This window comes from Cloeon dipterum, chromosome 2, assembly GCF_949628265.1.
Source record: "Cloeon dipterum chromosome 2, ieCloDipt1.1, whole genome shotgun sequence".
NCBI classification, from domain to species: domain Eukaryota; kingdom Metazoa; phylum Arthropoda; class Insecta; order Ephemeroptera; family Baetidae; genus Cloeon; species Cloeon dipterum.
This window is the reverse complement of record NC_088787.1, coordinates 16,285,026-16,295,078: the sequence shown is the minus strand read 5'-3', so window position 1 is coordinate 16,295,078 and position 10,053 is coordinate 16,285,026. Positions and strand designations below refer to the sequence as shown.

The following is a 10,053-nucleotide window of genomic DNA, read 5'->3' as shown; positions in this document are numbered from 1 at the left end:
GGCTGACAACCTAATTTTCTTACTCATTGTCAGTCGTTTGTTTTGTTTGGAATAAAATTTCACATCTGTATGTTCAACATCGACACAATCATCAATTCAGTCAGTGCAACCACGTGCATCGCACCAATATTCTTTTCAACTTTGGACTTATCAATACATTAACTCGTGACTGAAGAGTTTGATTTGTTCGTGATTTATGTAAGGACGCGCACGTTGTCGTAATAATTTTGCAACTTGCTCGTATATATACATATATATGTATGTAATAGAATATTAAAGTAAGTTGAATGCTTCTTGTTTTTTTTTAATATTTCAAATTTATCACCAATAATAACGCCTATAACTGAGTAAACCTTTTATGATCTTTGAGTTAAATATTTAGGTACATATTCCTACATAATAGAATCGTTCTTGTGTGAGAAAACATAATATCTGCATACCTTTTATTTAGATAAAAAACCATGCATGTCACCCCTAAGTACATACATTTATTTTTAAGTGTTGAGTTAATTATCATCGTAGGTAATTGGTTTATTTTTCTTTTTCACAGAAACTCAGAATGGACAGAATTGGTAATTTAGAAACCATTAAATTTGATGTGATGGGCAGATGCGCTGAAGACTCTGACTTTCATGGAATTCGGACTCTCCTTTCTTCTCAGCTCCTACCCCACACTGATGTTGATGTCAGCAATTTGACCGACCTGGTCATTGAACAAAATTACGTGGGCAGCGTGATTGTCGAAGATTGTGACACCATGCCAGGGACTGATGACGATGACGACGATGATGATACTTTGGAAGAGATCACCCTTCTCGGTGTAACAACTGTGGTGTCACTTGCTGAGCGTGAACGTTTTCCATGTGTAAAACAGCTCAAGGAACTGCTACTTACACTGGCTGAGAAACATGGTAGAAATGATGCACTCATTGCAAATCTCCTCGCTGAGAAGCCTTGCAAGTTAGGGCTCTTGATCAATGAAAGGTTTGTCAACATTCCACAAACCATTGCACCTCCCATCTTCTTCAATTTGAAGAAGGAACTGCAATCGGCAGTAAATAAGAAGATGCCATTTGCCTTCACTCATTTTGTGCTGATTGCCAAAATTAACAAAGTGGAAATTGAAAATGAAGTCTTGGACGAGTGGGTGAACGAGGAAGAGGAATTTCTAAAAGGCAAAACTGAATATGAGTTTGAATTTCCTCTTCAGGCAGAAGATGCATCATCCATTGACGAGGAAATGAAGCAGTGTGGGCAAGTCCCTTACAGACGGGTTATGATTTTCCCAGCACATGTATTTGAGCATCTGATCGACACTTTGCGAGCAGGGCAATAAATTTTCCATCATTAATAAAATATGTTTTTTTTATTTTATAAGGATCGCATCCAATTAAGAAAATAGCAGAAAGTATCTACTAACAATGCGGTTCAATTCTGTTTTCTGCGAATAAGGATCTCGCGGATCACTCCCTTGATACCTTTTGCCAAATCACTGGCTGAGTACGGCTTATTCAACTCTGGAACGTGGATAAAAATGGCTCTCGCTCTCGACTCATCTTGACTTAGAGAGGTAAAGTATGAAAACTCGCAGAGGTATCTGGTGGCAAAAAAGGATTTCATTTTATAATGGTGCAAAGAAAATAGTTAATCATGATAATGCTAACCTTCCTGCATCCTTAGAAACGCAAACAGGTAGGCCTTCATTTAAGGTCACAGACAGGCTAATCGCAGGTACATCTAGTTTAGTAGTAAGGCATTCTTCATCGCAAAGACAGTTCGAACCAAGAGTTGGAAGTCTCTCACTAATGTCGGCTTGTTTGTATCCCGATTTGTGTGCTTGAGTTTCTAGCGTGATAGCAGAAGCTACGCTGGAAACTCCTACATGCACCACTAACTGAAGAAGTTAATTTTTAATATTAATAAGTTTCGCTAAGTTAAATCATTACCTCAGGTTGATACTTGTCCCAAATCTTGGGGATTTCAGACTCAACAAAGTTGTATTCAACTGGGATTTCCAAAGTGACTAACTTGATTTTCAGATCATTTTCGGTATCCAACTGATGCAACATTTTGACAGCCTCCCAGCTGGCGTTTATCTTGTGGTGACCAAATGGACCAAAACCCGTAACAACAACTACAGGTTCGGTTGAATGATTGTTGGTTGCATCTCCCATCTTGGGGCAGCATAAAAGGCTCTTGACGTGTAGCCGCTAAAGGTTTGACTATGCAAGTAATGCCTTTGGTGCAGCCTAACGATATTTATGTGGCTAGACTATACTTGCAATGGATATTTGTATGTCAAGTGTTATCAATCTGTAAACATTGAACAAGCTACGTCCCCAGTGACTTGCATCAGCGATTTATCTTATGGAAGGTCAACTTTGCTTGCAAGTGATAATGGTAGACCTGATTGCGTGGTATTCTTGGAAAAAAACAGGCATAGACAATTTTAAAGAAACTAGAACAATGTATTAACTTGCATTTTCACCTTCAGCTTGGAACAATTTGGACATTGCAACAGTTTTGCCAACTTGAAGCTGTTGTCACTAAAAATGAAATTTCACATTCACTACATTCAGTTAAAAATGGATCTTAAAAACATTGCATCACAAACAAAAATACTTTTCAGCCATTTTGCATGGACTTTTCACTGCTGGAACTATCATCACTCCATGAAGCACTTTCAAATGGGCTCACTGCTCTTGGTGGAGAGTCTCTTTCTTTGTCACCTGCGAAATAATTCCTGTTTTGTTTCTTTTGAGGCGAATGGGAGGCTTTAAAACTAAAGGACGCATGCATCGGAACTAGATGTACAGTTCCTCCATGACTCGGAAAATACGATTGCTGTTTTTATTACCCTTTTGCTTCTTGCTGGCTTGTTTGTCGATGGCTCTGTCAGAATCACCTCGTCTTCTCTTGTTTTCATTTTTTTTCTCTTGCTTGTAGCTGGCAAGTGTCTGCAAAGAGAAGTTCTTGGATGCAGCTGAAGCTTTTCCAATGATAGTTTTGACTTTCTTTGCTTCACACTTCTTATTCAGAGCTACATAACATTCCCTGTTGTTGATCCAGGAAATTTTGGCTCCTCCTTAAAAAAAGTGTCCATGAACCAATTTAGCATTTGTTATAATGCAGATGCACTCACCATACGGACTATACAGTTTGGAAACGTCACCACTGTTCCAATGTGTGGGAACTAGCATGTGAAACACATGGTCTCGATTGACAACAGCTAAAAATTTGGAAAACACTTAAAATGCAAAATCAACTTTACGACTTCAGCTCTTACGTTCATCCCTCTCTAGATCAAGATAGACTGGAGGATTCCCATAGAACACATACGGAATCCTAGAAAATTAATAAATGAATTTATACATTATAATAAAAAAATTATACTTGTTCATGTGAGGTTGAAGCACAACAGGAGAGGCCGTTTTGACTGTGAAATCAGTATTGCCAGCGTCTAATGAAAAATTGGATTTAATTAAGATAAATACTACCCAAATATGTTTTACCCAAATATTTCAGCATTGTCACAAAGCAGAGCCCCGTCAGGTAAGCATCATAGCCTGCTTCATGGGCAAGGTTCCCATTAACGGTATATCCTGCACAGCCATTCACAGGATCTAAGAGAACCATATTATGTTAGTCAAGATCAACAGCATTAATGCGAAGACGTACCTGCATCAGTAAGATTAAATGGATGTTGTTGAAGACATTTGACCATGGGCTCCAAAGCAGAACTTTCCAATTTTTCAGCTATTTGGGTTTGAGTAGCTAAGGTTTTTGTATCTATCAGTCTGGAAATTGAAGCCATTATTAATTCAAGTTACAGATATGTGTAGAGTCCACCTTGGAAATGCAGAGAGAACCAGCTTTTTGAATTGATTTAAATCATCAGGGACGTTATCAGTGAACTGGTGAAGTGTGTGAATTACGTCTAAAAGCATGTTGTGTCCAACAACTATTTTCCCCTGAAAAAGACAAACCAGATCTTTAACTCGAGAAGAAGAATAGGATCAAAGTAACTTACAGAGTTTTTAATTGCACTCAGAATAGCATTCATCCCGCAACCTTCCTGGAGTTCTTCAATGTCACTTTTGATTTGATCTTCCTCTCTCCTGATCTTCTCTGAATGTCCTCCCTTGTATGCAAATAGTGACGCGTTCCGACTCTCAGCTCGTCGGGTAATAAGGAAAACCTTTTCATCAAAATCACTTTGCACCATTTGATACAAAAGAAGACGTTGGAATGAGTTCAAGTTTCCAAGAGGGAGTTCTTCCTCTTCTTCACAAGCAAGGAAGTCCTTGATTTTGTTTCTAAAGTAGAGAACATAAGCGAATAAAACGAACAAATTTAATATTACAAATCTCTACTTAGCAGCAGCAAGCACTTCCTTCTGCCCGTCATTTGCTTGCAAATTTTGGATTGTTTGTTTAGCAACTCCCTCTCTGACTCCTTTGAGCTTTTCCTCTAAGCCAGCAAGCTTTGCAGCTCGATCTTCATTCTTCAAGCTAGTTATACCTTAAACATCCAAGTCATTTCAAATGGTCCAACTGCGATCTATATTCTAATAGAAATACCTTCTTTGAAAACCTTGTTCAGATCCATTCCGTGATTGACCAAGAACTTCAGACTTTCTGTCTGACAAAGAAAAGTCTCATGTGTAGGGATAGTGTAGAAATTGTAGGCTCTGTGTGTCAGCCTAAGGACAAGAATTTGTTAATGCAATGTTTGAGCAAATTATCAAATTTGGATTGCCTTCCATCACTGCCTTCGTGAAAAGTACATAGGCCGAACTGAATAATTGAAAAGCTAGCGCATTGCTTAAGCTTTTCATAGGCTTCGGCTGCTGTGTCATAAGGTCCAACTGAAGGTACATCTTTAATGTTCAGTCCTGTGAATTCGGTGTCAAAGCTGATGAAAGCGGAATCCTCAATGGCATCTCGGACTTGTGGAAGCACCGATTTAAAATCTGAAATAACATAAATTTTCATTGATGTGATAGAAAAAAAATATTTTTTATTTGTATTTTTTATACATTCATATTCAATCCAAACTCCAAACATACTATTTAAGTAAGAATTGAGCCCTGTGAATTCAATGAAAGTAAGTTATAGGAAGCAGGTTATTGATTTTCTTTTCTTTTTAATTGAGGTTAAGTGAAGAAGGATTGAATATGAATGTATAAAAAATACAAACCACAAAAATTATATGAATTAATCAATGGATTAAAGAGTCCTTCGATGCAATAAAAGAACTCTTAACAAGCACATCAGCTGATTATTCTCCTGAATTGGCTGGACTCTTTTAATTAATAATTATTTTTCTTTAAGACAAAATACAAAATGGGAGAAGATAATGACTTCAATATTTTAGTATGTAAATAAGAGATGAAAATATATTATCATATGAAGAAAATTCTTCAAGGAAATTCCATATTATTATTCGCCCTAATGAAAAACACAATTCAACAGTTTCACTTATTGTGTTTGCTTCACATGGCTGTTCGTTCTTAGAAGAAGGCAAGGGAGATATAAAAATATCTAGCAGGTACTATGTGTGTAGTACAACCATATTATATAAATACATATATAGCCATTGCGAAAATGTGAACTATGTATACATGCAATGCATGTAATGTAAGAACCTTGAGGTTGAAATTTCTTGCAGTTGCGGTTCATAACTTAATGGTACTCGGGCGTAGTTTATATATTATGATACATACATACCAAAGAATTTCATCAATTTTGAATGTACATACATACAAACTCTATAACTTTGGTTCAACGTATCAGCTCGCAAAAAAATGCTACCGAGTAACTTACGTGTATGTATATCTATCATACACATACAAAGGACAGCTTGCTAACTTGATCAGGCGTGCTTGCAATATAATTAATAATATGTTAATATGATTAAAATATAATATACATATTGTTCGAAATTTAATGCGACTTATCGCACCATGATTTTAATATGATCGTATCATAAAGACAGGAAAATTTATTGCCCAATAATAAAAAAAGGAAATACATGTACATATACATCAATGCTTACATTAAACGTATATAATCATGATATACTTACTAGACCTTGTAACTTCCATTATTTTTAGTAGAATCAGCAAAAATTGTGGATAAGTTTAAAGGGCACCAATTTTAATTCTGCGATGCGAGTGCAATTTTTAGCCACTCACCGCCCGCCATGCAACGCATCATCCGAATTCTGTCCTGTGGTTCGGTTTTCTGCGTGACGCGTGTTTTGCTTCAACCGCGTGAAGGTGTAACCACGGATCAAGTGATGGCAACATAATAATAATTTTTTTTCTTAAAAGCAATCCATTATCCAGATTTTACACTTTGTGCCATACATAATTTATGTCAATATTTACTAGTCATCTTTTTTTGTTCTTGGATAGTATAATGGTTTATCGTGAAGCTAGCAATTCTGTTAAAGAGTAAAAATATTAAACAATAAACAACACTTTTAAAACAATAATTAAATTTAGTTCTTCTTGGTTTTGGTTGGCAAACTGTCTAAGCTATTTCATGTCTTCTATCCCTGATATCTGACGTCACGCAGCACTAAACATCGTCACTCGACCACTCGTCCATCTATATTGTGAAAGTTTCTTCAAAATTTCGAATTTGCACGGTTTGCATCTCTCGTGAGAGACGCAAAACTGATTTCATTGTAGAGTCATGGATTCGGACGAAGAAAATCTTTATGACGATGTCGATTCTGGCAACGAGTCCAGCGGAGACGACGTTGATTTTGCGATGGAGGACGAAGAAGGCAATGCTCATAAGGAGCGACCCTCCGAGGTGGAAGATTACCCGTACGAAGTTTTGTCGACGGAACAGATTGTCAACCACATGGTCGAATGCATCAAGGACGTTAATACCGTTGTAGAAGTATGAATTGTCAAATTTTATTTTATAGATACTTATCGCTGCATTTTGTGATGCAATGGATGCTAACGCTTTCAGGTTAGAGGAAAGGTGTAACCTAGTTACACATTATTGAGACCTTGGTGTTGTTATTTAGGCCAAGATTGTTAATTCTTTTTATTAATTGTCTTCGTTTTTACAGATACCTGCAACTATTACCAGAATTCTTTTAAATCATTTTAACTGGGACAAGGAAAAATTGATGGAGAAGTACTATGATAACCATGATCAAGACCAGCTCTTTACTGAAGCCAGGGTTGTTAGCCCTTTTAGAAAAACGGGACCATCTAAAGCAAAGGTACACAACTTTTGTAGATATCAATGTTATTGAATTAAATCATGCTATATTTTCTAATTGTTTCAAATTTAAAAATACGCTTCTAAAATACTAAATATGCTTTGAAGCGTATGTAGTGTGCGCATATACACTTAATTGAATTTGTTAAACTCACAGAAACCGTTCTATTACACTCCTTAATAATATGAACATGGAGTGCCCTATTAAGCTGAAAATGTTTTTGTTTGAAAGTTATGATTTTTCCAATTAAAATAATTTCCTTTAGAAACTCGCTTCACTAAACTGAAAGTTCTGAATCTATATTGTTGTTTTTGGGCTGTGTTAAAATTAAATATTTTCTTAAGAGCTACAACGTACCTAAATATCTTGAAAACATAGTTCTGTTGTTGAAAAATAATATCTGCCATTGGAAACTAAAATGCAATATAGTTGTTGTAATTTTTAAGAGTTTTCAAATTATTTGCTATGAACCACAATTTAGCCTGCCACAAGGAGGGCCTCAACCTCTGCAGCAGAAGAGTGTGAAATATGCTTCAAAGTTCTGCAAAACGACTTGATGACTGGTTTAGAGTGTGGACATAGATTTTGTGTGCAATGTTGGGGCGAGTACTTGACCACAAAAATCATGGAAGAAGGAGTTGGACAGACAATTGCTTGTGCCGCCCACGGCTGTGACATCCTAGTGGATGACGCCACTGTAATGCGTCTGGTGCGAGATTCTAAAGTGCGGCTCAAGTACCAGCACCTAATCACCAATAGCTTTGTTGAAGTACTCTCATTAGTTATATTTGTCTTCTCTATGTAAATTTTAAACATTTTAGTGCAACCGATTATTGCGGTGGTGTCCCTCCCCTGATTGCAACAACGCTATCAAAGTTGCAACCGTGGAGTGTCGGCCAGTAACCTGCAAATGCAATCACACCTTTTGCTTTGTGTGTGGTGAGAATTGGCACGATCCCGTTAAGTGCAACTGGCTGCGGAAGTGGATCAAGAAGTGTGATGATGATTCGGAAACTTCCAACTGGATTGCAGCAAATACAAAGGTAAACCAACATAAAGCTGACAACAGTCAGACTGACTTGCTGAGTTGCAGGAATGTCCTAGATGCCAAGTAACAATTGAAAAAGATGGTGGATGCAACCACATGGTTTGCAAGAATCAGTCTTGTAAAGCCGACTTCTGCTGGGTTTGCCTTGGTCCCTGGGATCCTCATGGTTCCTCCTGGTATGTAACGATAATTATTGCTTGTTTATTCTCACCATAAAAAAGTGCATACTTGTTAAAAAACAGTTTGTCAAAAAAAAGTTTCTTTATTTTCAAAAACTTAATGCTGTTCCATTTCCAGGTACAACTGCAATCGCTATGATGAAGAGGAAGCCAAGGCAGCTCGCGATGCTCAGGAGAAGTCCAGGGCGGCCCTTCAGCGCTACCTGTTTTATTGCAACCGCTACATGAACCATATGCAGTCTTTGAAATTCGAAAACAAGCTGTATGCATCAATCAAGGAGAAAATGGAGGAGATGCAGCAGCACAACATGTCGTGGATTGAGGTACAGTTCCTGAAAAAGGCCGTGGACATCTTGTGCCAGTGCAGGCAGACACTGATGTACACTTACGTCTTTGCCTATTACCTGAGGAAAAACAATCAGTCTGTGATTTTTGAGGTGTGTATTTTTATCTGGTATTGACGTATTTGTATTACAAAAAAATGGTTTCAGGATAACCAACGCGACTTGGAGAGTGCAACAGAAATATTATCAGAGTATTTGGAAAGAGATATCACTCAAGAGAACATGGCAGACATCAAGCAAAAGGTCCAGGACAAGTACAGGTAAGCGTTTCTACTTTCTATATAGTCAGGGTTTAAGTTATTTCTCTTAACTTAAATACATTAAATTTGGTATTAATTGACCCGTAGTTGTGTGTCTACTCTCTTACTAAAATGTTACAAAAATTATTTTTATTATTTAATCTGATTTTAAACTAATTTTATTAATTTACCAGATACTGCGACGGACGTCGCAAGGTGCTTTTGGAGCACGTTCATGAAGGATATGAGAAGGAATGGTGGTTGTACACAGAATGAAGTTAAAGTGAAAGATGAAAAATAACACTCGCTATAATAAGTCCAGCATTGAAAATATCGTGCAGGGTTCAGTGGCTATTACTGTTTTTGTTTTGCTCCTGTTTGGCTTCCCTGTTTAATTGAATTTTATACTTCCTATTTGGACATAGTAGCTGACTCGTTGATACTCTTTCATGTTTTGCATGGTATGCAATTCATTTTTATGATTGTATTTCTAAAATTAAAAATATGATGCTCATGATTTCAGCATCCTTTAGATTATATGATATCATTTTATAGTTGCAAAGACTTAAGTAATGTTAAGACATATGGCAAATGTAAATTGTAAATGAAAATTTCCCATGTTAATTAGCTGAATTGCATCCATCTCAAATTGTAATTACCAAAACTCATTTATGTACATTTTCAAATTAAGAGTCAATTTTTCTCATAAGTTGATCTTGCTTATTTAGCACCAAGAACATCATAATCAGTGATTATGTGTACTCTCTAAACTATGAGCAGTAAACTAATATTTTAATGATACAAATAAAAAAATGTGTATTATTCAACAAGTAATCCCAAGTATTACATTACAGATAAGTATATATACAGACAAATATATTTCAGAATTCATTAAATTGGATCTATTTCAAAATTTGCTTATGGAACAAGTGCAAAATCTTTTTAAGTTACTTGTGTGGGAAAATAATTCTCTAATGACGTTCTTCTGATTTGGG

At 36.5% G+C, this 10,053-nt stretch overlaps 4 protein-coding genes across 5 annotated transcripts; 2 read left to right on the top strand and 2 right to left on the bottom strand.

Moving 5' to 3' along the window:
- Nucleotides 1–519: 519 nt before the first annotated feature.
- LOC135935044 (pyroglutamyl-peptidase 1) lies at nt 520–2,174 on the bottom strand. The gene is made up of 3 exons (XM_065477097.1): nt 1,947–2,174; nt 1,665–1,894; nt 520–1,597 (listed from the first exon to the last, which is right to left on the bottom strand). Exons 1-3 carry the CDS (start codon nt 2,172–2,174, stop codon nt 1,429–1,431), a joined length of 627 nt encoding a protein of 208 aa, XP_065333169.1. The 3' UTR covers nt 520–1,428.
- Nucleotides 560–1,356, top strand: LOC135935042 (protein BCCIP homolog). The gene has a single exon (XM_065477094.1). It carries the CDS (start codon nt 560–562, stop codon nt 1,334–1,336), a length of 777 nt encoding a protein of 258 aa, XP_065333166.1. The 3' UTR covers nt 1,337–1,356.
- A 268-nt stretch (nt 2,175–2,442) lies between the features above and the next one.
- LOC135935030 (poly(A)-specific ribonuclease PARN-like) lies at nt 2,443–6,264 on the bottom strand. Of its 2 annotated transcripts, none has more exons than XM_065477079.1 (13): nt 6,088–6,264; nt 4,759–4,972; nt 4,581–4,702; nt 4,374–4,521; nt 4,031–4,316; nt 3,850–3,971; nt 3,679–3,797; nt 3,513–3,623; nt 3,394–3,460; nt 3,287–3,345; nt 3,143–3,229; nt 2,858–3,085; nt 2,443–2,729 (listed from the first exon to the last, which is right to left on the bottom strand). In XM_065477079.1, exons 1-13 carry the CDS (start codon nt 6,104–6,106, stop codon nt 2,626–2,628), a joined length of 1,686 nt encoding a protein of 561 aa, XP_065333151.1. In that variant the 5' UTR covers nt 6,107–6,264; the 3' UTR covers nt 2,443–2,625. The 2 variants fall into 2 exon arrangements, with proteins under 2 accessions (XP_065333151.1, XP_065333150.1); XM_065477078.1 differs by having other exon boundaries at nt 6,197–6,221.
- A 295-nt stretch (nt 6,265–6,559) lies between these two features.
- Nucleotides 6,560–9,871, top strand: ari-1 (E3 ubiquitin-protein ligase ariadne-1). The gene is made up of 8 exons (XM_065477084.1): nt 6,560–6,914; nt 7,093–7,248; nt 7,730–8,017; nt 8,070–8,291; nt 8,342–8,472; nt 8,594–8,912; nt 8,967–9,079; nt 9,253–9,871. The coding sequence occupies exons 1-8, from the start codon at nt 6,702–6,704 to the stop codon at nt 9,332–9,334; spliced, it is 1,524 nt and encodes a 507-aa protein (XP_065333156.1). The 5' UTR covers nt 6,560–6,701; the 3' UTR covers nt 9,335–9,871.
- The last annotated feature ends 182 nt before the right edge of the window (nt 9,872–10,053 follow it).

Bases quoted from the DNA above. Each gene is read 5' to 3' on its own strand.
- LOC135935042 (XM_065477094.1), top strand. From the start codon at position 560: ATGGACAGAATTGGTAATTTAGAAACCATTAAATTTGATGTGATGGGC.
- LOC135935044 (XM_065477097.1), bottom strand. From the start codon at position 2,174: ATGGGAGATGCAACCAACAATCATTCAACCGAACCTGTAGTTGTTGTT. The intron at 1,895-1,946 runs GTAATGATTTAA...TAACTTCTTCAG, and splicing joins GGGACAAGTATCAACCTGAG to TTAGTGGTGCATGTAGGAGT. The intron at 1,598-1,664 runs GTTAGCATTATC...TTTTGCCACCAG, and splicing joins GTTTCTAAGGATGCAGGAAG to ATACCTCTGCGAGTTTTCAT.
- LOC135935030 (XM_065477078.1), bottom strand. From the start codon at position 6,218: ATGATGCGTTGCATGGCGGGCG. The intron at 3,972-4,030 runs GTAAGTTACTTT...TGTCTTTTTCAG, and splicing joins TGAGTGCAATTAAAAACTCT to GGGAAAATAGTTGTTGGACA. The intron at 3,086-3,142 runs GTGAGTGCATCT...ACTTTTTTTAAG, and splicing joins CAAACTGTATAGTCCGTATG to GAGGAGCCAAAATTTCCTGG.
- ari-1 (XM_065477084.1), top strand. From the start codon at position 6,702: ATGGATTCGGACGAAGAAAATCTTTATGACGATGTCGATTCTGGCAAC. The intron at 6,915-7,092 runs GTATGAATTGTC...TCGTTTTTACAG, and splicing joins ACGTTAATACCGTTGTAGAA to ATACCTGCAACTATTACCAG. The intron at 8,473-8,593 runs GTATGTAACGAT...TTCCATTTCCAG, and splicing joins GATCCTCATGGTTCCTCCTG to GTACAACTGCAATCGCTATG.